The following is a 25,755-nucleotide window of genomic DNA, read 5'->3' on the forward strand; positions in this document are numbered from 1 at the left end:
TGTGGCACAGTGAGGGGGCACAGAAGCCCAAGGCAGTCGGTAAGAAATCACCAGTTTATTGAATGAAAAACCCAACATCAACTCAGTCCCTCCCACCCCCATCTCCTCTCTCTGGCCCAGGAGACGCTCAGGACAGCAGGGCTGAGCCCTGGGAAGGGCTGGAGGAGAGCTTGGGGGAGGTATGGAGAATGAGAAAAACACTTTCAAAACGAAGTTCTGTGCAAAAACTTCTGGGAAGGAGTGAGAGGACAAGAGAAAAGCTCCAAAGGGGCTGTGGGGCACAGAGGGCCGGGCTGGGGGGGTGCGGAGGGCTGGGCTGGGGCCCTGTGTCCTCAACCACTCCTGAGAACACGGACGGTCAGGATTAAGGGGCTCAGACCCCGGGTTGGTGAGAGGGAGGTGACAGGGAGGGAAGGAGCCTGCTGGAGGGAAACCTGGCTGGGAGGATGGGTCTGGGCCCAGGCCAGGGCCTAAGGAGGGGGAAGAACAGAGCAGGGAAAGGCAGAAAAACTGACACGGTGGGAGGAGGGAGATGAATGAGAGATGAAACAGAATGTCTCAGGGGCCGCAAACAGCATGTATGGTGGTGGGGGTCTGCCTCCCATCTCTCCAAGTCCAGGCAGAGCTGTGCTGGGTGAGGGGCTGGGAGGCAGAGGCAGGAGCATCATCAACAAGGTCAGAAGCCACGAAGACAGCGACCAGTGCACAGGGTGTGTCACATGGTACAACCAAGAGACTTGGCGTGCAAAGAACCAAAGAAACACTCAGGACGTACACGACATCTGCAGGGAACCTGGGGGTGGTGAGGAAGTCGTGCACGGGTGGTGGGGGGAGACTGGGAGGCCCCTCTGTCCTAGAAACACTGCGTCACCATAGCAACAGGGTCCTGGAGGCGGGGGAGCTGCCTCCTGCCCCTGTGAGCTGTGGAGCAGGGGTCCCGTGGGCTCAGGGTGCCCCCTTACCCTCCCTTGGGAAGCTCTGGGGCAGGTGGAGAACGCCACAAGAGTGGAAAGTGGCCCTGGGTCCTGCTGGAGGCGGCAGAGTGAGTGGATCTGGCAGCTGCATCTTAGAGGACACCCTGGTGGCTGGAGGGGCCGGGGAAGGATTAGGCTCTCCTGCTGGGGACCAGGATTCCAGCTTTCTCATTTCCGGGAAGGAAACTGATAACCACAAGGCAGAGGTTGGAAGTCGGGTGAAGGAAGGCCTGGGGGACTCAGTCCTGGGGACTATGGGCACCAGAAGGCAAAACCAACACGGCTTGGGCCTGGAGCAGGAGGGAGAAGGGGAAAAGCGGGAACGAGGAGGGGCTGTGCAGGGGTGGGCTGGAGGGGAGGGGAAGGGAGGAGAGGCGTCCCTGTGGCAGTGTCCTTCGGGACCTGGGCGAGTGAGAGGCAGACCCTGGTGCCAGGGAAGGGATGCTGGGCCCGGGCCTGCTGGCCTCCCCCTGCCCGCAGGCGGTGAGGCTGGTGGCAGTGCCAGGAGGGAAAGTGGCTGGGAGACAGGGCCTCAGGTGGCCTTGCTGCCACTGAAGAGTCCCACTGGAAAGTGCTTGACATGGGTGGGCCACTGGGCTGCCAGCTGGAAGAACTTGATGTCACTCCACTCGACCCCATCGATGGACACTGGGGGTGACAGGAGAGGAGGGGTGACCAGACTGCTCAGGCCATCTCCCCAGGGCCCCTTGGGAAAGGCCATTGCCTGCCTCCCTCTCCAGTCCCTTTCTTGCCCTCCTCCCGGCCCTGCCCGCCCTCGCACCTCTCAGCATAGTCTGCTGCTGCTTGGCTGAGCAGATGAGGCGGCTGATGCCTTCAATGACCTGGCTCTTAGAATCCACCTCCTTTTCTCGGGGTTTCTTGCTCAGGAAGATGGTGGGAACTGGAAAGCAAGCAAGGCCACCTGTTTCCCAGCCCCTGGGGAAGCTACCACCCCTCTCCTCCCCAGCCCACTGTCCCCTTCTTCCTGTGGCGAGGGGAGGTGATCTGCAAACCAACCCCTCCTCCCTGGCACTGGGCTGTGGGTCAGGATCTTCAGGTTCCTGACTCAGTCCCAGCACTGGGCTGGTGACTTTGGCTAAGGTCCCACTCCTCCTCCCGGGACTCGATATCTTCGCCTGTTCAGCGAAGACCTTGGTCCAGATGGTCTCTGAAGTCCTTTCCAGCTGGAACGTTCTAGGCAGCCTGTGGGGCAGGGGCCTGCCTCCCTATCAGGCGCATGCTCTATGCAGGTGCCAGTGCAGCATGAGTTTGTCCTCACGCTGTCCTGGGGATGCCGGGGAGTGCTCCCTGTTCCACTCTCACTCCAGAAAGGAAGCAAGGACAGGGAGGGCACTGCTGAGCAGGCAGCTGCCCCTTGCAAGTTTCTGTGCTGCAGGCCGTGGGTTTTGGCTGTGGGCCTGGCACAGCCCCATGCCTGACCCCCAAGGGGAACTCTGCAGAGGGGAGTCACACACAGAAATAGGCACAGCTGCTTTGCAGCACCCAAAGGAGGCAGGGTCGGGGTCATGCCAGTGCTGCAGGTGCACTACCAGTTGCGGGTCCCCAGCTGGCACCAATGGTGGCAGGCGCTGCCGCAGCACTGGCCCAGCCATGGGGGTTCCTGCCTCACTCCCACACACAGGAGCTGGGCCAGCTCCAACTCCCCTCCAGCTCCTTAAGCTACCCCTTCTATCCAGAATGGACTGTATGCCCCTTAATCCTGAAAACACAACCACGTCCTTTCGCTCATGAGGCCTCTTTGGAGCGGCCTCCAGGGCTGGGTGCAAGTGCTCTACTCCTGCATCACAGGGACCTGGAGCTGTGGTATGGAGAGGCCTCTCCCTGTCTGCAGTCCACCCCGGACAGCAGTGGCCAGAAAGGCCCCCTTCATTACACAGTGGGAGCTGCCTCAGCCCCTAAAGTACTGGAGCTCAGCAGAGAGTGACGAAGCAACTCTCCGCAGCCTCGGTTTCCTGCATGACAGAAGGAATGGCCGTGTCCCTCGAGGGGAGGTGGGACTGCCCCCTCTGCACCCCATGCCAGACCATGGGATGCTTCTTCATCCCAAATATCCCAAAAGCAGATTTATTCCCAGGCCCTGAGAGAGGAGATGGGAGGCCTGGTGGCCCCTGGTCTTCCCGGCCTTGGGGGTACTTACCTTTCTTGTTCTTTTCTTTGGTGACCACAGTCATGGCCATGGTGCCAGAAAGCTGGGCCTCCCCACTATGGGGCAGGCGGGACACCTGCACCGAGCGGAAGACACTCTTGAGGGTGTTCTTTGAGCTGGCGTCCCTCTTGTCGCCTTCCCTCCTCCGCTCTCCGGGGTGGCCCAGCCAGTAGTCCACCTGGAGGCCAATCACGTCTCCATATGGGCTATTAGGGCTCCTGAGGAAAGGGAACAAAGAGGAGAGGTCAGCTCTGCCTTCAGCTCCCAACTACACAGGCCTGATGGGGTAGGGGCCACGCCAGCCCCCGGGGAGGGCAGGCTGAGGAAGGCTGCGGCTGTGTTCCCTCCAGCCACACAGAGCAGCTCATGTAGGAGAGGAGAATCAGGCTGATGTGAGAACAAAGCCAGGGAGAATAAAGGCCCAAGTCACGAAAAGGAAACCAAATAAAAGCTTCACAGGATGACAAGGGCAGCAGAGAAGGAAGCTTTATGAAGGAAGAAAGTGTGTGTGTACAGAAGTGCATGCGTGCACACGCACACACACACACACACGCACACACACACATGCCCAGCAGGCAAAGCCTGGGCTAAACTGAGTCTCGAGCTGGAGAGAAGGCCTGAGCCCAGGAGAAGCCCCTGCGGGCGGCTCTAGTGCAGCCTCAGGACAGCGGCTGGTGCCGCCCGACCTGCAGCTTTCTCCTTTTCATGGCACTCTTAGCTCAGCGATAATTTTAGCTCCCGGGAAAAGGGCTGATGTGTCTTGAAAGGAGGTGTCAGACACAATAGGTACACAGGCTAGGAAAGTCATCTGATTTTTCTCTTTCTGCCTCATTTCGGAGGTTCCATTAAAAAACAAGATTAACTTGGAAGGGAAAGGAGGTGGAGGGAAGGGTTGGTGCCAAGGCTCCCCAAATCCATGCTGGACAGAAACCCTTGCGCTGTGGGGTGAGATGAGAGAAAACGCCTCCAGGAGGCCAGGAACCTGAGGTCCCCAGGGCAGAACTTGGCCGCGTGGGTACTTCCTCCTTTCCTCTACTGTTCCCTCCAGAAGACCCTGGAGAGAAGTGCCCCGAGGAGCAGAGGGTGAAGGAGACCAGGGACTGGGATTCTAGCTCCGGGGCAGGCCTTGTGCCACCCAACACATTACTGGCACTTTGGGGGAAGCCGCCGGCCAATGCCACCCTCGCTGTTGCTACAAGGAAAGGGAAGAGGTGAAGGCAGAAGGCAGCGAAATGGGGGAAGGGAAGGCAGGCTGCTCCTTCCCAGCGCCGACCACGCCTGCTCTCCTCACCTCAGCCTTCTTGTCAGGAGCCCACCCCTCCACCCTCTCTCTGCCCCCTGCTGCTGGACCCTTGATCTAAACTGTAGATACTTGAGATCCTAAAGACACGGCCTCCTGCTATATCACCGCTTCCAGTGTCTCAGAGATTCAGCCTGAACCTGAGCTCCGCTGCTTGCTCCTGCTCCGGCTCCAGCTCTAGCGCCTCAGCAGGGCCGCCTCACTGTGCCAGGCGCTGACACGCATGTTCTTTTTCTCTTCTTTTTTAGAGACGTGGATTGTTTCCTTTAGAGAGGCCCTCTGACTGTCACCAAAGGAGACAATCCACGTCCCTAAAAAAGAAGAAAAAAGGAGGACACTAGAAAGGACAGCCCAATCCACGTCACTACGTGGCCCAGGCCTAGCTTTGAACTCCTGGGCTCAAGCGATCCTCCGGCCTTGGCCTCCGGAGTGGCTGGAACTACAGGATGAGGCCCGGTTTCCAAGTTCTTATGTAACCTGCTCCACAGTCCTGCGAGGTGGCCCCTTCACCTCTCTTCATTAGATGAAATTGAAGTTCAGTAACTTGTCTAAGCTAAGGCAGTGGAGAGACAAGACAGAACCACTCAAACCCACGTGTGTTTTATTTCCCAAGTGCCATGCTCTTTCTACCACCTGGGAGGTCCCATAACAACACCTGGGAGGTCCCATAACAACACCTGGGAGGTCCCATAACAACACCTGGGAGGTCCATAACAACACCTGGGAGGTCCCATAACAAGACACTTGCACAGCACTTCACAGGCCTCTCTGCCAACATTGTCTCATTCAACCCAATACTGTGAAACAGGGCAGAAAGTGTCCTCTCATGACCAGGCCGGCTAGTGATATGTCTCTGAATTCTAACTTTAGTGTTTTGGGTTTTTTTTTTTGAGAGACAGGGTCTTGCTGTCCCACAGGCTACAGTGCGGTGGCGCAGTCATGGCTCACTGCAGCCTCAAATTCCTGGGCTCAAGCAATCCTCCTGCCTCAGCCTGAGTAGCTAGGACCACAGGTGTGCATTACCGTGCCCGGCTTCCTGTGGCTACCTTCTGAGCCCATGTGCCTGTCACTGGAATCAGGTGGGTGGGCCTGATGGAGGGCATGGCAGGACAGGTACGGGCAGGAGCCTTACCCCACGATGGCCAGGGCGCTGCTCATGGATGGGGAGGACGGAGGGGTGGCCGTGGCATCTCGGCTCAGGCCCGAGCTGGAGGGTGGTGACGTGGAGGGCACAGTAAGGCTGACCACAGGAGAATCGTCCCCATCGCCTGTCAGGGGACAAACGACAAACACGGTTGGCCAGAGGAAGCTATCCCTGACTCGGTGGTGGCGAGGAGCCGGGGTTCCTGCCATCCCGCGGCCTGCTTTCCTCCTTTGGCCCCAGGCTCCTCCCACCTCCCCCAGCCACCACGGCAGCAGGGGAGTGAGGGCGCCCACAGGCTTCCTGCTCAAGCTCCGACTTCCCTCAGGGCATCCAGAGCTTAACTTCTGGCCTGCTGGACTAGAGGGAAGACAGGGAGGCCACTAGCCTCACTCCACAGAACAAGGGAGCCCCAGGCTCACCTGCTGTGGAGGGAGAGTCTTCAACCAGACCCACCTTCACCACCTGCAAGGAGAGAAGAGGCACTCATTAGATCCTCCTGTTAAAGCAGGCATGTTCTGATCCAACCAGAAACAGATGGGTGGCACAAGAGCCATCACTACACATTATTTTATTGTCGGCTTTAAAATCTTTGCACATCTGGGCCGGGCGTGGTGGCTCACGCTTGTAATCCCAGCACTTTGGGAGGCTGAGATAGGAGAATCGCTTGAACCCGGGAGGTGGAGGTTGCAGTGAGCTGAGATGGCGCCACTGCACTCCAGCCTAGGTAACAGAGCGAGACTCCATCTCAAAATAAATAAATACATCAAATAAATAAATAAGTAAATAAAAAAAATCTTGGCCAATCTGGAGCAGCCCAGCTGTAGAAACAAACAAAACAAAACAAAACAAAACTCAGTTGCAACAATGAGGTGGGGCATGCGAGACTTTGCAGCTCTTCTCTGGGGATAAAGCGCTGAAGGCAGGAACCACTGTGATGTCCTGATGTCGTTTCTCTAAGGTCCTATGGGCAGAGGGCCTAGGAAGATGGCTCTGTCTCTGCCAGGTGGGAGAGGCTAAAGGCCAAGTGGACGTGCTAAGGTGTGGACACCAGCCCTCTCCTCTCTGGTCTTCCTGGAATCTGGAGGTGTACTGAATGGGGGTGGGGGGATTCCTTAGGAATTTTCAATTCTCCATAGAGAATTCTGGAAAGGACAGCCTGGGCCCTCCAGTGGCTAGAAAAGAACACAGCCACAGACTAGGTGAGCATCCAGGCTGTGGTCTGAAGTGACAGGTAAAGTCCTGGGCCCTATCACCTGGGCCCAGTCCCAGGCAAAGAGGCAGCTGGGCTGGGAGTCCAGAGGGCTGGACCCTGGTGGGGCAAAATCTACCGCACAGGCCTGCAGGTGGTTGCCTGGAGGCTGCCGCGACAGCAAGGCTGTGTTTGCTGAAGTCTGTTCCGATTCTCTATGCGCCCTTCTTTTGATTCCCAGAGAGGAACAAATTGCCACTCTGGGGCTTCCTGGATACAACTCCCCTTCTCTCCTTGTTCGCCTGGCATTTGGTGAGGTTGCTAGCTCTTTTGGTTTTTAATTTGTTTTCAATTTGTTATCTCTCTCTCTCTCTCGGTTGCGAGGCCTGAGTGAGCAGCAACTCACAGCTCCACGAAGATGTGTCAAACCACCAGCCACGGCTATGGGCCATGGTCTTGGGGCCTGTAATGTGGCTATGGGAGCAGCCCAGGGGCTAACTGGGGACTGGCTAGACTGCAGGACAGCAGGCTCTGCAAGGCATGAGAAGGGGCTGCTGGATTTCCCCAGCTCAGGTATCTCCTGAGATCACTCAAGACATCCACATCTTGGATGCGCAGAGATCAGGGAGAGCAGGGAGCTAGGCCCCCTCATCCACATGACCCCTCCCTGTCTAGAAGCTATGAGGGAGCCTCAAGGAAATTACAAAAAAAGATACAAGCTGGCGGGGCACGGTGGCTCACGCCTGTAATCCCAGCACTTTGGGAGGCTGAGGCAGGTGGATCTCTTGAGTCCAAGAGTTTGAGACCAGCCTGGGCACCATGGCGAAATGCCATCTCAGCAGAAAAATACAAAAATTAGCCGGGCGTGCCGTGCACGGTGGCTCAAGCCTGTAATCCCAGCACTTTGGGAGGCCAAGGCAGCTGGATCACAAGGTCAAGAGATCGAGACCAGCCTGGCCAACATGGTGAAACCCCGTCTCTACTAAAAATACAAAAATTAGCTGGGTGTGGTGGCATGCGCCTGTAATCCCAGCTACTCGGGAGGCTGAGGCAGGAGAATCACTTGAACCTGGGAGGCGGAGGTTGCAGTGAGTCGAGATCGCGCCACTGCACTCCCGCCTGGCAACAGAGTGAGACTCTGTCTCAAAAAAAAAAAAAAAAAAATTAGCCAGGCATGGTGGCATGTACCTATGGTCCCAGCTACTCAGGAGGCTGAGGCAGGAGGATCACTTGAACCCAGGAGGCAGAGGTTGCAGTGAGCTGAGATTGTGCCATTGCACTCCAGCATGGGCAACAGAGTTAGACTCCATCTCATAAAAAAAAAAAAAAAAGTAAAAAAAGATAGAAGCTAGTTTGGAAGGGAAATGCAAAGCTCTTCTAAGTGGAAATCGGAGTTTTCAGTCCTGCTCCGGTGCCATGCTCCGGCCTCTGGCAGGACTGCACAGCTCCCCCGGACCCCTACCTAGGTCAGGCTGAGCCTGTGGCCCAGCTGCTGATGAACAGACAGCCGGCAGTGCACCTGCCATGAGACATCCACGGGGTTCTTCCTTGACTTTCAAAGTTTACTAGTCTAGAGATTTCTCCTTGGCTAAATAGAAAAGGAAAGAAGAAAGCCTTCCTCTCAGTGGCCTATCCAACCATGAACACAGAAGTATCTGTTTTCAGACTTTTCTGAATGCTGCCTTCCACTACTACCAAAGCAGCTCCCTTTCCCGTGAGCCACATCTGGACATCACTCCCCGGGCGAAGGCAGCGAGGTCAGGGCCTGGTGTAATAAACAGGAGACACCAGTGATGGACCCAGGAACAGTTCGTGATTTGGAAAAGGTGGACACTAAAAGGGACAGCCCAATCCACGTCCCGGCCCAGGGTTTCTCCACCTCTGCACTACTGACACTTGGGGCCAAGCCATTCTCTGCTGCAGGACCTCCTGTGCACTGGAGGATGACCAGCGGCATCCCTGGCCTCCACCCACTGGGTATCCCCAGTATAACAACCAAACACGTCTCCAGACACTGCCAGGTAGTCCCTGGAGGCAAAATCTCCAGTGTCTGGAGAACCACTGTTCTAGATGAATCTTTTGTTTTCCTGTGTAAGGGGGAACAGGAAGACCAGGAGAACGGGTGGGGTGCCAAGCAGAGGGAGTCAGTACTCACGCCAATGAAGGGAATAAACTTCTGATAGGAGTCTTCATCAGGGCTGTTGGGAGACACAGGAGAGCTTCATAGTTAGTAGGAGAGACAGGGAGGAGTGCTGGGGACTTGGCCTTTCCTATCTCACTGTGGCTGTAGCAGAGTCCAGGATGCTGAGCTGCTTCTGCCCATCACATCCTGGGGCGGCATGGGGAAGGTCTGGGGCTTGCTGTGCATGTGGAGCTCACAAAATGAGGGCAAATGAACTGATCATGCAAACTACGCTCCCTGCTTCCCACGTCTGAGTTCCAGCTACGAGGATGGGCTGCTTTATACTGAAGGGCAGGAAAGGAAACTGATGAACTCAGGCTCCTATGGGTGGGAGGCCCTGGGCAAGGAAGGAGTGCTGGGGAGGTGGCGGTAAAAACCACTCATATCCTTTTGGGTTCCTATGAAGGAATATAGCATGTGGAAAAGGAAAATGTGAAACAGCAAGGAAGATTCAAGATTCCTCTAACCCACCCAACCTATTTTTAAGAAACCCCTCAAGGTCAAACTTACAACTTATGCCGGCAAGTCAGCATGGCTTCGGCCACGGGAAGCTGGTGTGTCGTGGCCGCCCCGTTGACGTACTGCATCACCCGCCCTGCCACGTCCAGTTGCTCTGCAGAAAAGCCAAGAGATCACTAACTGCCTACTGACTTCAGCTGGCAAACCTGCAGACCCTCTCGGAGAGGGCTCCCTTCCTGAGACCCGTCAGACTCTAGGAGTTGAGTGAAGGATGGGGCTCCACGGTCCTTCTGGTTTGAAGGAATCATGAGCCCAAGGATGGTCCTCTCCCTTCCAATCTTTGCAGTTCCTCAAAGCCCTGCTCTTTCTTGGGCCACGCACACCCTTCTTCTCATGTCCACTTGCTCCTGCCTGTCCTTGCACATACCCATCTGGTGGCCTGGAGGAGCCTCACCCCACAGACTTTTGACATCACCTCCTTCTCAGCTGCGCCAGGCCCTCACTACCTCGCAGCCTGGAAGAGCTCAACCTCATTCTGATCCCTGCCACCTTTATTTTTTTATCATTTTATTTTATTTTATTTTTGAGACAGAGTTTCACTCTGCTGCCCCAGCTGGAGTGCAGTGGCGTGATCACACTGCAGCCTCAACCTTCCGGTCTCAAGCAATTCTCCCACCTCAGCCTCCTGAGTAGCTGGGACTACAGGCGCACACCACCATACGCAGATAATTTTTGTATTTTTGTAGAGACAGGGTCTTGCTATGTTGCCCAGGCTGGTCTTGAACTCCTGGGTTCAAGTGATCCACCCACCTTGGCCTCCTAAAGTGCTGGGATTACAGGTGTGAGCCACCGTGCCCTTGATCCCTGCCACCTTTATTTGATATTCAAGAAAGCACCTGGTTGGTGTGGTGTTATTCATTTATCAAGTGACTGCTTTGTCACTTGACTGCTATTCTCTGCTCCTTGTATTTCATCTCTACAACTAGAGATGCCCTGGCCACTATGCCAGCATGGCCCTCGTTCCTTCCAGATGAACAGAAGCAGAGCAAATAGCAGAGGATGAAAACTGGCAGAGTGGAGGGGCTGTGTACAGTGAGCCTCCGCTTAATAAACACTTCTGGAAAAATGAATGGACAGAGTGACCGGGAAGGTGAGAGCTGCAGGGAGGAAAGCAGCATGACCTCAGCCTCCTTCTGCAGCCAGGCTGGCACCTGTGGACCCCGGGGGTGGGAGTAAGCTCCTTACACGGGGCCATTACCTGACACTGGTGGCTCCGAGCGACTGAACAGATCTCTCCAACCAGAATCCAGGAAGGAACTACTGTATTTACTGTCGACTGACCCCAAGTATTTGGCCACAGGGTGAGAACCTGGTAGATGGAAAACCAGAGGTGGTGAATTCGTCAGGAGATGAGACAGTGTGGGAGCAGCTGTCCCTGGCCACGGCCTTGGTCTCCTTGACTGTCCCTTCCTAGGCCCCAACCCCACCGTCCTGTTCCAGATGAGGCATCTGTCTACGGAACCCTCATGCCCGACGCCCTCCTGGTGCCTCCCGTCTTTACCGAGGGGGATGATGAGGAAGCGCATGTAGCCAAGCCAGTCGGAGGTCTTGTTGGCCAGGGACTTGACAAAGAACCTGAGGATGGAACTCAGGTAGCTCTGGCCTCCCACAGCAGCCACCTTCACTGGCCTCGGCATGGAAGAGTTGCAGTTGCAGCTGGGGAGGAAGGGGAGCGTCATAGCAGTGCTCAGGGGGTGCCAGGATCCTGCCCGGGGGAGGCCCAGAGCTGACTTTCTGTGATCTGAACAACCCACAGGGAAAAAGCAAACCAATCCACAAAATAAAACAGAGAGGATCATACAGGGAATAAGCCACAGTGCTTTCACAACCAAGAGAAAAATCCAGAGTCAGAGGGCATTGCCCATGAAGCAGACAGAACCGCTGAGGCTAACGTAGGACTTGGCAGTGTGCCTGGGATGCCCGCAGGGTGCGTGCCCCCAGGCCTGGAATCCATAGTTCTCTTTCACAAGGGCAAGGAACTTGGGCCTTTTAAGAAGGCCCTGAGGGTGGGGGAAGCACTGACTCTTGAGTGTCTAGCAGCATGTTGCAGATGGAAGGAATAAAAGATCTTTTTAAAACCTGTGTGTCCTCTCCTTCATCATGGGTTTAAGAGGATAAAGAAAGTCAAGGCATGGCAGGAGTCCAGGCAGGGAGGCAGGGAGTACAGGAATTGATATTTCCACCCCCGATCCTCTGGGGTCTGCAGGGGCCTCGAGCCCTACAGCCTGCTGCCGCCACCCCCCTAAACATACGCCCCTCTGCAGATTCTTGGTCTGATGAGGCCAGGAGGGTCTGTCATTGCTTAGAAGTCAGGGTGGGAAGATGAGGTCAGAGGGAATCTCTAAGGGCAAGAGAAGGGAGGCCAGAGCCCTTACTAGCGCTGGATCCGGGTGAGCAGGGCAGACAGCACGGCCTGGACCTCCACGGTGGAGCAGGTGCACACCACAGGCTTCCGCTGGTCCTGGAGCAGCTCAGCCACATACTGGGATGCGGAGGGAGGAAAGCAGGGACACAGGTGAGAACACATCACTCCTTCACAAAGGCCAAGAGGCAAGCGAGACCCAGACCGAGCTGCAGGGCTCCTGTCCTCTGCAGTTCAGACCGAAGCTGGGCAAAGGCAGCCAGGTCTCCAGACTGCCAGTAAGGAGAGGGTGGGGCCGACCCACAAGACACGCAGAGTGTGAGAGATGGGAAGCCTTAGGGGGTTTCACATGCTAGGACACTCCAGGTGTCCCTGGCACCAGTGTCTAAGCCAGGTGGACAGCGGTGAGGGAGCAGGCAGGGATACTCTGCCCTGCTGACCTGCCTTCATGGGGCAGCCCTGGAGGTTACAGCACGGTGCTTCTCGAGGGGCCTCCGTTCCGCTATGCTGCCTGACGCATGTGGCGCCCTGGAGGAATTACTGTTGCTTTTTGTTTGTTTGTTTTTTAACATACGAGGAAGCTGAGGTACAGCAAACTTAGTGATTTAAGATCCCGCAAGTTGGACAATGACAGAAGTTGGACTAGAACTCAGAGTTCTAGGCTCAGTTCAGAGCAGGCGAGGGCTGATGGAGCGGTGAGTTTCCCACCTCCCCATGCAATAGCATGGAGGCCACACTGACAATGCAACCGGGCATTGCCTGCCCTCCAGGACCCCACATGGCCTCGCAGTTTCAGCACTTACCTGGCCCTGCCAGTCAGTGGTGTTCACCAGGATGACATTTTCTGGGAGGGCTGCATCTGACACCAGGATCTGATTGAGCTGGTCATACACCACCTTTCTTGGAATCTGCAGGAACAAAAGAAAGTGTCTCTTGTTAGGGAGGCCCCGGGGAGCCTGAGGACGGCGCTGCTGGACTGATGCATGGGGAGCCTCTGGAGCAGGGGTGTTAGAGAGAACAGATATGAGGGCTTTGGGAGGGAGACTCAGTCTCCCACTGGCCAGACCACGATGGAAAGGAGGAGAAAGAAGGAGCAAAGCGAGTCCTTAGAGGACACATGGAGCTGAGGAACAAAGCCACAGCGGTTGTCCTGCCAGGGCAGGTGGAGAGGATGGAGGTGCAGCAAGCCTCGCGGACGGGAAACGGTGTGGGTGGCAGGAGGGGCAGCAGCGTAAGAACCAGGAAGGGAGAGGCAGAGGGCGGCCAGCAGGTGCTCAGAGAAACAGAAACGAGGGCAGTGGGGAGAGAAATAATGAGAGTGGCAGCGAGTGCTGTGTGGGTACCTGCTGTCTGAGGGAACAAAAGGTATTTCAGGCACAGTGATTAACAAGAAGGACAATACCTCACCCCAGGCACTGGGCTATTCTAGTCTCAAGTTCATTTTCAGCCATGTAATAGCATGGAGCTCAGGAGGCCACACTGACAATGCACTTGATAAGTTATCAGGGGAATGAACAGGCTGGCTGTTTAACCCTAGCAGAACTGGAACTGTGTAAGGTGTGCCGGGAAAATCCCTGTCCCAGATCTCTGACACCACAGGCCTTCAAAAGGAGAACACAATTCCCGAGGCCCAGTTCTTCTGACTTCTTCTCCAGCCCACTCTCAGGTCCTTCCATTGAAACAGTTTAATATTGTTGGCTTCCCGGCTTGAAAGCACGATGACTGACCACAGCAATACTCAGGTCGGGAGCTCGGGTCACGGTGTCCCATGAGATCCAGAGGCTGCTGTCCTCTGCAACAGCGGATTCACGGCACAATCTCCAGACTGACGTCTGATGGAGGCAGAGACACCGGTGGTGTGGAATCGACACTCACAGCCGTGGCAGGCCAGGACCACACAGCGTTTTTGGCTCCCCTGCCTGCACCCTAGAGGTCAGCGTGGAAGCCAGTTCCACACTGGCAGTAAGCAAGGAATATAGGAGACCTCTCTAATTTAGTCCTTCTTCAAGAGTTTTTGTTCAGAGCATTTCCAAGTATTCCTCTTCTCTCCAACTAACTGTCCAAGGAAGCCAACAAAACAGAGCCTGAAGTTCAGGGAATCTCAGAGGGTCCTGGTGTTTTGGGGGCACCCAGAAGTACCTGTGTGCTGTGGCCCAGATCTGGGGAGCGCTCGCTGTCGGAACTGTTGGTCCTCTCACTCAGGGGCTTGGAGAGCTGCCGCTCCTTCAGGGGCGTGCTCCTCTTCTGCCGGGGTGTGTGCACCCCCTCCACTTTGCTGCCAGGGAGGTGGAGAAAGGGTGGTGAAATAGCCCCTCCAGCCCCAAACCTGCTGCCAGCCCCGCTTTTCCTCAGCCCTGAAGCCTACGCTAAGCACAGCTGCAGGCTGTATACTCTGCTTCCTTTCCATCTGCAGTACCTGGGGGAGGCAGAGCCCTGGAGATCTGTTTTGCTGGACTTCATGGGAGTTTTGACTTTCTCTGGCACAACCAGACTCGTGCTGGCATCTCCAAACATGTCCTGGTCAGTGATTTCCTACCATAGAGGAGAGGAAACAGTGAAGATGACCTCCCACTCAGTGACCACCCAGGAGCCTCCTTAGACTGGCCAGGCCCCACCACCATCCTGAGGAGAGAGTTACTCATTCTCTTTTCCCGAAAGCAAGTGGTCCTAAAGCTCCTGCCTCAGCTGAAGGAAAATCGCCACTGTTCACGGGTGACTGAGTACACCCCATGTGGGCACCATATGCTGCAATCCAGTAAATATCCAGTTAGAAACAACCTCCTGGCACACGATGAGTGGACTGATGACCTGCTGTCTCCAGGAGTGAAGAGGGGACCCCTAGATGCATCTCCCTGGTGCCCTGACCGGACCTTATCCGGTCTAGAAGACCAGGGAGGGCCATAGCCCCATTCCTTACCTTGGCCAAAGCCACCTGCATCTCCGTTGATTCTCCCTTCCTTCCTCATCCCCACGCCACTGCTGTCTGTCCCCGCTCTGGCCACACTCTCACATCCACCCTCTCTATCCCACCTTCTGAGCCCAGGACTTTGCCTTTCCTCAGATCACTTTTTTTTTTTTGAGATGGACTTTCGCACTTATTGCCTAGGTTGGAGCGCAGTGGCGCAATCTTGGCGCAACCTTGGCTCACCGCAACCTCCGCCTCCCAAGTTCAAGCAATTCTCCTGCTTTAGCCTCTCGACTAGCTGGGATTACAAGCATGTGCCACCATGCCTGGCTAATTCTGTATTTCTTTTTTAGTAGAGATGGGGTTTCTCCATGTTGGTCAGGCTGGTCTCGAATTCCCGACATCCTTTTTTATTTTATTGACTTATTTTATTTATTTATTTATTTTTGAGATGGAGTCTTGCTCTGTCGCCCAGGCTGGAGTGCAGTGGCGCGATCTCGGCTCACTGCAAGCTCCACCTCCTGGGTTCACGCCATTCTCCTGCCTCAGCTTCCCGAGTAGCTGGGACTACAGGCGCCCACCACCACGCCCGGCTAATTTTTTGTATTTTTAGTAGAGATGTGTTAGCCAGGATGGTCTCGATCTCCTGACCTCGTGATCTGCCCGCCTCGGCCTCCCAAAGTGCTGGGATTACAGGCGTGAGCCACCGCCCCCAGCCTAATTCCTGACATCCTTTTAAATTTTTTTAGACAGGGTCTTGCTCTCTTGCACAGCCTGGAGTGCAGTGGCATGGTCTCAGCTCACTGCAGCCTTGAACTCCTGGGCTCAAGTGGTTATCTTACCTCAGCCTTCCAAGTACAGGTGCATGCCAGCATGCCTGGCTAATTTTTTTGTATTACTATTTTTTTTTTTTTTTTGTAGAGACGGGTTTTTCCATGTTGCCCGGGCTGGTCTTGAATCCCCAGGCTCAAACAATATGCCTGCCTCAGCCTCCCAAAAGTACTGGGATTACAGGTGTGAGCCACCACACCTGGCCAAGTCTGATTCTTTAGTGGGGCCTCTGAGGCCCACCATGACCCAGCCTGGGCCACCTTTCTAAATTAATCTCCCATGCCTCCTCCCTGGGCCCACTACCTCCCTAATGGATCCAGCCCTCAGGGAGGACTCTGCTACTGATACAGGCCGCACACATGCCTACTTCCCTGCCTCTGCCTGGTCTTTATGTTTTCAAAATGTTTACTGAGGGCATAACTTCTATAAAGTAAGAAGCACAAATCTAGAATAGTCAACTTGAATTTTTATGCAAATATGCCCCCAGGTGACCATTAACCAGATCAAGACAGAACGTTCCAGCACTCCTGAGGGCTCCCTATGGCCCTCCCTCTCCCCGGGTAACAAGTATGCTGACGTCACCCTCATGGATTAGTTTTGCCTGTTTGTGAGTTTCACAGAACTGGAATCCTATGGTGTGCATTTTTTGGCATTCGGCTTCTTTTACTTACTCAACATTAAATTGCTGAGATTTGGCCAATCACTGAAGAGTTTTAATCAGGAAGTGACACAATTGGAATTTAATTTTGAAAAGGCCACACTGTACTTGCCACGTGCAGTACGGACTACGGTGGGGCCACAGTGGAAGCTGGTTTATTCAGATTACTGGTGAACTAGAAAATGTAAGTTAGGGTAGTGAGTTTTAAATCAATCTTGAATCAAGCCTAAATATATAAGATTTTTAATGTAGTCTTATTTACTACAGAAAACAATAAGGCTAAAATAATTCTTTCACAGATTCTAGTCAACTCCCAGCAGGTCCCACTGTGAGGCTCATCCCAAATGGCATTCCATAAAGTTCTCTGCTCCTTCCCCATAAGGGTCCTGCCTCTGGTCCCACGGGATGAACTTTGATGTAACCTGCAAAGCCCAGCTCAGATGTCGCTTCCCCAGTTTGCATCCCCTGTACCTCCCTGGGCCAGAGTCTCAGGGAGGTACAGGGGATGCAAACTGTGGCTCGCTCATGTTTGCATCTTCAGTGCCCAGCACAAGCAGGTGCACAGTAAATGCTTGTGCAATTCGACCTGTAAAAAAACTGGGCATCCCAACCAACTCAATTCCACTTCACCGGGGCTTAGGCCTGCACTCCTGGGCAGCTCCAGCACCTCTTAGAACACAGACCAGTACCAGTCAGAGACTAAATGTTGTGGGTTGCCTGGCCACGGAAAGAGCAACATCCAATGAGGAAGGGATGATTTTTCCAGGGAGAACGCTGGTGACAGATGGTGAGAAGTTTCCCCAACTAGCATTTGGTCAGCTCTTATTAAAGGGCAGAATGAGGACATTTCTGGTATACTAAGTTTGAGAGCAACCTGGTGTCTACACCAGGCAGTAGGTTGCATTCCACGGGTAACGATTTCAGGAGAAAGAGAGTGCAGGACATTCATAAGCCTGCAGATTTAGGTGAAATTTCTACGGTGGTCCTGAGGGTCCTTCTGCCTTTATTTCTAAAGGGACAAACACTATTTGAAACAGCTGAAACAGGAAACTGACCCATACATACCAGAGTGTCTGTTTCAGTCAAGCTGTCATCTTGGTTTTTAATCCAAGTAGATTTAAATTTTTCTAGAGCAGCCAATTCCATCTGCAAAAATTATAAGAATTAGTTATCGCTGATCCAAATAACTACCACTTTAATTTGGTTTACTAGGTCCCTATGAAGCTTAAAATACTTTCATTTAATCTCAAACCTCATAAAATCTTCAGGGCTTTTTTCTTATGTGGGCCGGGGGTGGGGTACATTTCTGTGAAAACCAGGTTTTGGAGGGATCAGTTATCTTTGTCATCAAGTCAATAACACGGAGATTCAGAACCCAGAAATTCTGACTCCACGAGATGTCACTAGGCAAGAGAAGCTCAAAATTTAGATGGCTTTGCTATTGCATCCATGAAGTCTTTGACCCTGGATCCAGTGAATACCCTTGCCCAGGAAGGACACAGAGGGGAGGCCTCCTTTGCTTGCCAGAGAAAGGAGTACGCTAGGTTCAGGTCTTTGATTTTGAGACTAAAGACATCTATGGTAGCCAAATGCTTTTTGCCTGCTGGGAACATCCAGGAAACCCTCTAACAGGATATACTAAGCAGAAAGACACCCAATGTTAAGCCATTTAGGTGTAAATTAATTCTCATTTGTCCCCAACTCTTATTAGCATTTCTCATAAATATTAAAAATTTCCTTTGCAAATATAGACACATAACCAGATTTTCCTGTTTGTTAATATTGCTTCTTGCTGTGCAGACAGCAACTCAAAGTCACCAGCAGTGACTTGTGGGTTGTACGTCTTAGATGCAGGGAAGGTACTAGTAGGCTTTAGTGAATCTTTTTGTTTCTTGTAGGGAACCATAGGAGGCAGAAAATATAAATGATATCCCACTTCCTCACAATGACTCAAAGTCCTTTCTCCAAGTCAATCATATAATACTGAGAGGCATCAGGTAGTAAGTTCAGGGTCACCTGGTAAACTATGGAACAAGGATCACCACAGCAGGCTCCCTATGTCACACTCTAAACCAGGGTTCCTCCACCTTGGCACGATTGACTTTTGGGGCTGGGTCATTCTTTATTGTGGGGGCCTATCTCGTGTGCTGTGGGATGTCTGGCAGCATCCCTGGCCTCTACTCACTAGGTGCTGGTAGTGGCAACTCTCCACTCCCTACTTTGTGACAAACAAAAATGTCTCCAATCATTGCCATATGTCTGGGAGGCAAAATCATCCCCAGTTGAGAACCCCTCCTCCAGGCCATTTGCAGGACTAACTCAGCATGCCTAAGCCAGACCCTGGGACCCCAGATCTTCAGACGGTTTGGCTTGTGTAATGGCTCACAGCCACAGAACAGGTTGCTTCCAGATTGCAGAGCTAGCTCATTTACACCTTGTCTATATGATCAGCCAATGTTGTTGTTGCTGTTGTTTTTTTGAGACTGAATCTCACTCTATCGCCCAGGCTGGGGTGTAGTGGTGCGATCTTGGCTCACTGCAACCTCTGCCTCCCGGGTTCAAGTGATTTTCCTGCCTCAGCTTCCTGATTAGCTGGGATTACAAGTGTCTGCCACCATGCCTGCCTAATTTTTGTATTTTTAGTAGAGACAGGTTTTACCATGTTGATTGACCAGGCTGGTCTTGAACTCCTGACCTCAAGTGATCCACCTGCCTCAGCCTCCCATAGTGCTGGGATTACAGGTGTGAGCCACCACACCCAGCCTTGGCCAACGTTAATAGAATCTAGAATCATGGAAAAGCTCTGGTTACACCTGAGACTAAAGATAATTTCACTCCATTTTCGATCTCAATATGACAAATTAATTAAACGTGTTTTAAAGAGAATGAACTGGGTGATAACACAGGTCTGCTGGGAGGTTTTGAAGTAGCACGCCTTGTTGTTAAGCCCTATGACAGCTACAGCATTGCTTCCATGACAAAGCTGCAACATTTAGTAAGAGCTTTATTCCCCCCAGCTTTATTAAGCTATAATTGACAAATAAAAATTGTATATATTTACAGTATACAACACGTTTTGATGTATGGATACACTGTGAGATGATTAAATCAAGGTAATTAGCATATCCATCTCCTGATCATATCTTTAACTTGGATTGGGCTTAGAGGACACCTGCTGGCTATTTACTGGCTCTTCCAGATGTCCCAGACAATCCTCCTGGGGACAAATTCCCAATTTCACCACATTTCTGTTCCTGCTTCTATAAACACTAAAGGGCTTTTCCCCCCAAAAGATGTGGGAACACCAGCAGGACTCCGGCTGTGTCTGACCAAGTGTTTGGCATGGGATGTGGATGAGGCATCACTAGAGGTCCCGGAAGTCTGCAGCACTATGCTCATGGACAATGTCAGCTGCTGCAGGGTGAGAGTGTAGGCCCGTGTCAGAGAGAAGGCGACAAGAGCGGGGAATGTGTAGGCTATCATTTCATGAAGGACTAGGCTCTAATGCCATTATTTATAGTGCTGTGGAAATCGCGACTTAGCAGCAGGCAGTCCTGGCTGGAAGTCTGCATCTGTGGCTGCCCTAACTGAAGCACTGTCAGGGCTCATTGTTATCAGCTTGGAGAACCAAATTATGTTGCCATTGTGTGCTCAAGCCTTGGGAAAATTCAACAACTGGAATAATCTGTATCAGCAGAAATTCTTTCTGGTTCTAGTGATAAACTGAATCCTCTAAAATGTGGGGAACAAAAAGCAAGATTAAGAAAAATAAATAAATAACAGTGCTAGGAAACCAGGGAAGAGAGGACACAAGTTGAGGTGGTGTGTGCACGCCTGCCTACATGTGCACAATCTCGTGGTTTTTCCTAATCCATTCAGAAGTTCTCCATTTAAGAGCACAGCCTTGTTCTGCTGTTCCCAAAGCGCCTTTCATAGCAAACGATTCCAAAGTTTCACACCCACATCCAGACATATGGGGCTCTTCAAAATAGAAATATCAGCACAGAACCAGCAAAGTGAGTCTGAAACGTGGCCAAGGGAACCGGAATTTGAAGGACTCACTAAAAAGACATCTAGATTCTATCAATTTTAGGAGTCCACAACTGAAATGGCACTAAGGAATTATAATAATAAAAGCAATAGTAGTCGGTGAGCAATGAGCAGTGCTCCGTGTGCAGTAAGTCAGTCGGGCACACCCCACGCGGCAGTCTGATGTGCATGATCCTGTTCCATCTCCTCACTACCTTGGGAGGCACGAGCTTTAACATGTACCTCGTAGATGAGGAAGCAAAGGCGTGGTAACACACCCAAGATCACACAGTCAGTGGAGTGGTGGAGTCAAGACTCAAACTCAGAAGCTCTACCCTGTCCCAAATGTGTTTTTGCCCTGACAGGGGCCCTTAGGCCATCATATTATAAAGGCTGACACTCAACTGGCTTTTTTTTTTTTTTTGAGATGGAGTCTTGCTCTGTTACCCAGGCTGGAGTGCAGTGGCGGGATCTTGGCTCAATGCAACCTCTGCTTCCCAGATTCAAGCAATTCTCTGCCTCAGCCTCGCGAGTAGCTGGGATTACAGGTGTGCACCACCATGCCTGGCTAATTTTGTATTTTTAGTAGAAACAGGGTTTTGCCATGTTGGCCAGGCTGGTCTCAAACTCCTGACCTCAAGTGATCCACCCACCTCAGCCTCCCAAAGTGCTGGGATTACAGGTGTGAGCCACCGTATCCGCCCTCAACTGGCTTTTGAGCCAAATGGGCTCCTATACCAACACCACAACCCTACAGATGAGGCACCGAGGCTCAGAGTGTCTAGGTAATTTTTTCTGTAAGTTTTATAGGTCAGGTAACTAACATTTATTGAACATCCACAGTGTTAGGTGTTCTGCTTACTGCTTTTAGGGCACTGTCTCAGTTAGTAATTTAGTTACATTTTGTTACATTAGGGCACTTGCTCTACATTCCTGGAACACTGAGAAAGAGTCCTCCCTCAGCCAGCTCCCAGGTATCTTCCTAGAGTCATCCCATATAGTTAAGAGGGAATTTGGCTCTCATGGCCAGGGGTCGGGTTTGCCCATGTGGATGGTGTCAATTCAGCAGGGCCATTCAGCAGTTCCATGTGAGGAAAAGCATCTCCAAGCCACATCCTAAACACTAATACTAAAGAAAGTGAGGTGGCTGGGTACACACTGCACTCCAGCCTGGGGAGTACAGCGAGACCCTATCTCAAAAAAAAAAAGGCCGGGCCCAGTGGCTCAAGCGTCTAATCCCAGCACTTTGGGAAGCTGAGGTGGATGGATCACCTGAGGTCAGAAGTTTGAGACCAGCCTGGCCAACATGGTGAAACCCCATCTCTACTAAAAATACAAAAATTAGCAGGGTGTGGGTGGCACGTGCCTGCAGTCCCAGCTACTCAGGAGGCTGCGGCAGGAGAACCGCTGGCACCCGGGAGGTGGAGGTTACATGAGCTGAGATTGCTCCATTGCACTCCTGCCTGGGCGATAAGAGCGAAACTCCGACTCAAATAAAATAAAATAAAAAATAAATTTAGAAAGTTTTTTTTTGTTTTTTTTTTTTAAAGCGAGGTCTCCTCAGTTCTTGGATCCCCATGAACCCGGCCTGGAACAGCATCTAGGGTGCAGGGTCTGCAGGGGGAGGCCTGGGGTTTCTCACAGGGAGGAGTCTGTTTGGGCTGCAGTTTCCCACGCATTGCCTCACTAACGTCACGTGGGGCGCTGTCCTAAGCGGGAACAACGGTGAGCTGGGAGAGAGCCCCACCTGGTGGCAGCAGGCAGAAGGGCAGTCAGGGGATGCCCCAAGAGAAGGTGGTTTCCAGGACAGGCACCTGCCCTTTCAGACCCGTGCTTTTCAGCGGTAGAGGCCTCTCCTGTTTCCTATCATCTCCGCACAATTACTACGGATCTGCAGGGCGAGTTTGGTATTCCCCTTGGTGAACCATGACTAGGCTTCATCTGCCAGTAAAACAGGTGAACAGGAGGACTTAAAGGATTTGTTTCTTTGATCCACAGAAAAGACACTGGGCTTTGGAGGGCAAATCCTAAGCTGGGCACTCACATCGCGACAACGCTCACTTGCCTTCCATTGTAAACGAAGGAAGAGCAGCTTCCTAGGGCCTGAGGTCACTTCAGGCTCACACCCACCCCTGCCTGTGATCTGCTGAGGGAGCAGGGCGTTTCTAGGAGGGGTGGAGCAAGGCCCAGGTCATGACTCCGGCTGCTACAGTACATGCCCCCTTTTCCCCTTGCTCACCAGGAAAAATGGAAACCTCTTGACTAAATTATAAATTTTCTCGGGGCACTGCTCCCCTGTATGGATTCTTGGCCCAATAAAGCCTACTAGGGCCTCCTGAGCACATCTCAGTGGCTCCCCTCCTCTCCACACCTGCTCCTTCCCCAGCCTGGTGCAGGGCCACTCACCACTGGCCAAACGCCCACTCCGTGCTACACTCTCAGCTACCACAGAACAGACACGAAGGGAGAGGTTTTTGTTTGTTGAGATAAGGTCTTTTTCTGTCACCTAGGCTGGAGAGCAGTGGTGCGATCACAGCTCACTGCAGCCTCTGCTTCCTGGGCTCAAGGGATCCTCCTGCCTCAGCCTCCCGAGTAGCTGGGTCTACAGACGTGCACCATCATGCCTGGCTAACTTCTGCATTTTTCGTAGAGACAGGCTTTCGCCATGTTGCTCAGGCTGGTTTCAAACTCCTGGGCTCAAATGATCCACCCGCCTTGGCCTCCCAAAGAGCTGGGATTATAGACATGAGTCACCATGCCCAGCAGAGGGGGAGATTGTACGTGTTCTGAGAGGGAAGGCTCTGGGCCATGGCAGAAACAGACCAAAAGGAACAACCCGGCCTGAGACAGCAATGACCCCAAAAAGCTAAGCTCCCAGCCAGACTGAGGGGAGGAAAACTGAGGCTGAAACAAGATGAGGCCATTTTCTTTCTTTTTTTTTGAGGGAGTCTTGCTCTGTCGCCAGGCTGGAGTGCAGTGGCTCAATCTTGGCTCACTGCAACCTCTGCCTTCCGGCTTCAAGTGATTCTCCTGCCTCAGCCTCCTGAGTAGCTGGGACTACAGGTGCACACCACCATGCCCGGGTGATTTTTGTATTTTTGTAGAGATGGGGTGTCACCATGTTGGCCAGGATGCTCTCGATCTCTTGACCTCATGATCTGCCCGACTCCACCTCCCAAAGTGCTAGGATTAGTCATGATCCACCGTGCCCAGCCAATGGGGCCACTTTTCTAAGGTCACAACATGAGCCCTGATCAGAGATGCAGAGGGCTGGAGCGCCAAGCCCTGACATGCCACGGTCCCGCCCCGCCCCATAGTCGCGGTCGTGCTCACAGGGCTGGTGGTGTCTTTTCCGAGGCTGCCCTTGCTGTTGAGGCTGCCAATCTCCGTCTGGGAGCTGGACTGCGACATCCCCTCAAAGAAAGGCCTGCAGTGAAGAGCACAGCCAGGGTCAGTGCTGCTAGGGCTCAGAACAGCACGCTGGGAGAGCTGAGTGGAGCTGGCATTCAGGGCGGGTCAACAAGCTACGGGTGTCCAGAACGCCCAGTGAGCAGGGAAGTGCGGGGTGAAGAGGAGGGGCGGGGCGGGAGAGGGGGTACTTCCTGAGAGTCCTATAGGACTTCTGTCAGTGAGAGGCAAAACAGTGACCTTCTCCAAGAGAGCCAGAGGTTCAGAAAGGATGAAGGACCAAGATTCCCTGGTAATAGAGGGGACAGCGAGGGAGGGGTCAGGAGACTGCTATGGCCAGGAAGGAGAGTCCGGAGGCCAGCTACAGAGATGGGGGCTCACTTGAGCTTGGGCTTTGGAGTGCTGAGGATGCTTTCTGTCTCCTCCATCTCAGGGCCACTGTCGCTGGGGTTGTACATCTCCAGACTGTCATACAATTCATCCAAGTCCTCTTCCACCTCCCGGATCTGCTCGCGGGACACATGCTCCAGCCCAAAGCCCACCTGCAGGGAAAAAAGAGTCTCTGAATTTAGGATCATCCCTATTAACAATTTTGGTCGACGAGCAGCTCCTTTCTCCTGGGCCACCCTTATAGTCCTGCTTAAGGGACACGCCAGAGCTTCACACTGGCTGGAGTAACCTTCATGTCATTTCCATGATCCAGCCTGAGGGCGGGGACATGGTGAGGCCACCTTCCCCCCAGTTCCTGCCACAGCTCCACACTGTGAAGCTGTGCCAGGAGGGACAGCTGAGGAATCCCGAGGCCCATCGCCCATGTGGGCTCTTCCTACCCTCCTTACAGCCCACAGGAAGGCGAAGCAATCGCTCTCAACAATTTTAATCTTTATCCCTCTGTTAGCCCACTGAGAGGCCTGTTTTAACAGGCCCCTCCCAGAGCCCAGGGAAAAGACTGCTTCTCTCTCAGCGGCCCATTCCTGTTATTCCAGGGCTGACTGCCAAGGACATTTCCACCTCACAAGCTGCTGCTCACTGATGTTCCCGTGGGATAAGAGGGAAAATTAAGTGACAACCGCAGCAGCATCCACCGGGTCTGTCCCTGTATCGCACGCCAGAGGCTTGGGCATCACCAAGGGTCAGGCGTAGCTGTGCTGCCCTGCATTGTGTGCATAGCCTCTTTCTCTTCTCCGCTCGCTTAAGTCCTTCTTAGCCACCCTCTCCCTTAGGGCTCTAGCAGGTATGCCACGGGGAGCAGGAATATTAATCCCGGAATCCTGACTCTCAGTGGTAATACAGAGTGTACTCCAGGGATGCTGGGTGAAAACCGGGGAATTCTACTCACCATTAACCTTGGGAGTAAGAGGCCATACCTCATCTGAAACTTTAAACCGCTTCAGGAGGGCCACAAACTTCTGTTTGATGTTAGGTTGCTGTAGGGACAAATTGCACGATAGTTCTCAGCTACGTCCACTTGGGGTCAATTCAAGTCAATAAACACCCACCAGAGCCCACTTTCATGACGAGCTATGGAAGGACACGAAGACTGGAGGACTTGGTCTCTGCCCTTGGCACTCAAAGCCTGTCAGGAAGACAGGCCAAATTCCAGTGTAGCTCCTGGGTCTTGGGTGCAGCTGTGGGGAGAAGGAATGTCTATCCCCAGGTCCTCTGCCCCCCTGTGCCCCAACACCTCCCAAATGTGGGTCTCCAGCTCATCTCTTTCTCTTGCCCTTTGGATTCACAGTGCCCACTGCTGACTCCTACCTGTGCATGCACAGTGCGGGCACCTCAGCTTTACCACCTCCACGGTGGAACACAGCGCCGTGTCTTCTCCTTGCACTCCGATCCTCTTACTGATGTCACCAACACACCTGAACCCACATCTATGCCCGGAGTCTCTCCTTCTCGTTCTCCCCGCAGGCCCATTCTAGCTACCCCAGATCCTCCCTTTTCCATCTGTGACACCACCATTTCCAGTCAGGCCTTTCTCCTCGCCTCTCTGGGATCATAGCAACAACCTTCAGGAGACATCTCATAACCTGCCTGCCTATTTCTGGTCTTGTTCCCTCTACAGCCCACAGTGGTCCTTCCGA

At 53.1% G+C, this 25,755-nt stretch overlaps 1 protein-coding gene across 1 annotated transcript in view; it reads right to left on the bottom strand.

The window, feature by feature from the left end:
• Positions 1–35: 35 nt before the first annotated feature.
• PACS1 (phosphofurin acidic cluster sorting protein 1) overlaps positions 36–25,755 on the bottom strand; it is a 171,125-nt gene continuing 145,405 nt past the window's right edge. Inside the window, exons 8-24 of the mRNA XM_024255124.2 lie at positions 25,036–25,095; positions 24,050–24,210; positions 23,594–23,687; positions 17,297–17,377; positions 14,254–14,369; positions 13,977–14,112; positions 12,641–12,745; positions 11,851–11,957; positions 10,977–11,131; positions 10,674–10,784; positions 9,467–9,569; positions 8,930–8,972; positions 6,005–6,047; positions 5,574–5,709; positions 3,133–3,359; positions 1,756–1,875; positions 36–1,622 (exon numbers count right to left, since the gene is read on the bottom strand). Coding sequence (XP_024110892.1) covers positions 1,507–1,622; positions 1,756–1,875; positions 3,133–3,359; positions 5,574–5,709; positions 6,005–6,047; positions 8,930–8,972; positions 9,467–9,569; positions 10,674–10,784; positions 10,977–11,131; positions 11,851–11,957; positions 12,641–12,745; positions 13,977–14,112; positions 14,254–14,369; positions 17,297–17,377; positions 23,594–23,687; positions 24,050–24,210; positions 25,036–25,095 — 1,914 coding nt within the window. The 3' untranslated portion in view covers positions 36–1,506. The remainder of the gene's footprint in view (positions 1,623–1,755; positions 1,876–3,132; positions 3,360–5,573; positions 5,710–6,004; positions 6,048–8,929; positions 8,973–9,466; positions 9,570–10,673; positions 10,785–10,976; positions 11,132–11,850; positions 11,958–12,640; positions 12,746–13,976; positions 14,113–14,253; positions 14,370–17,296; positions 17,378–23,593; positions 23,688–24,049; positions 24,211–25,035; positions 25,096–25,755) is intronic.

The sequence above is a fragment of the Pongo abelii genome, chromosome 9 (assembly GCF_028885655.2).
Source record: "Pongo abelii isolate AG06213 chromosome 9, NHGRI_mPonAbe1-v2.0_pri, whole genome shotgun sequence".
Classification (NCBI taxonomy): domain Eukaryota; kingdom Metazoa; phylum Chordata; class Mammalia; order Primates; family Hominidae; genus Pongo; species Pongo abelii.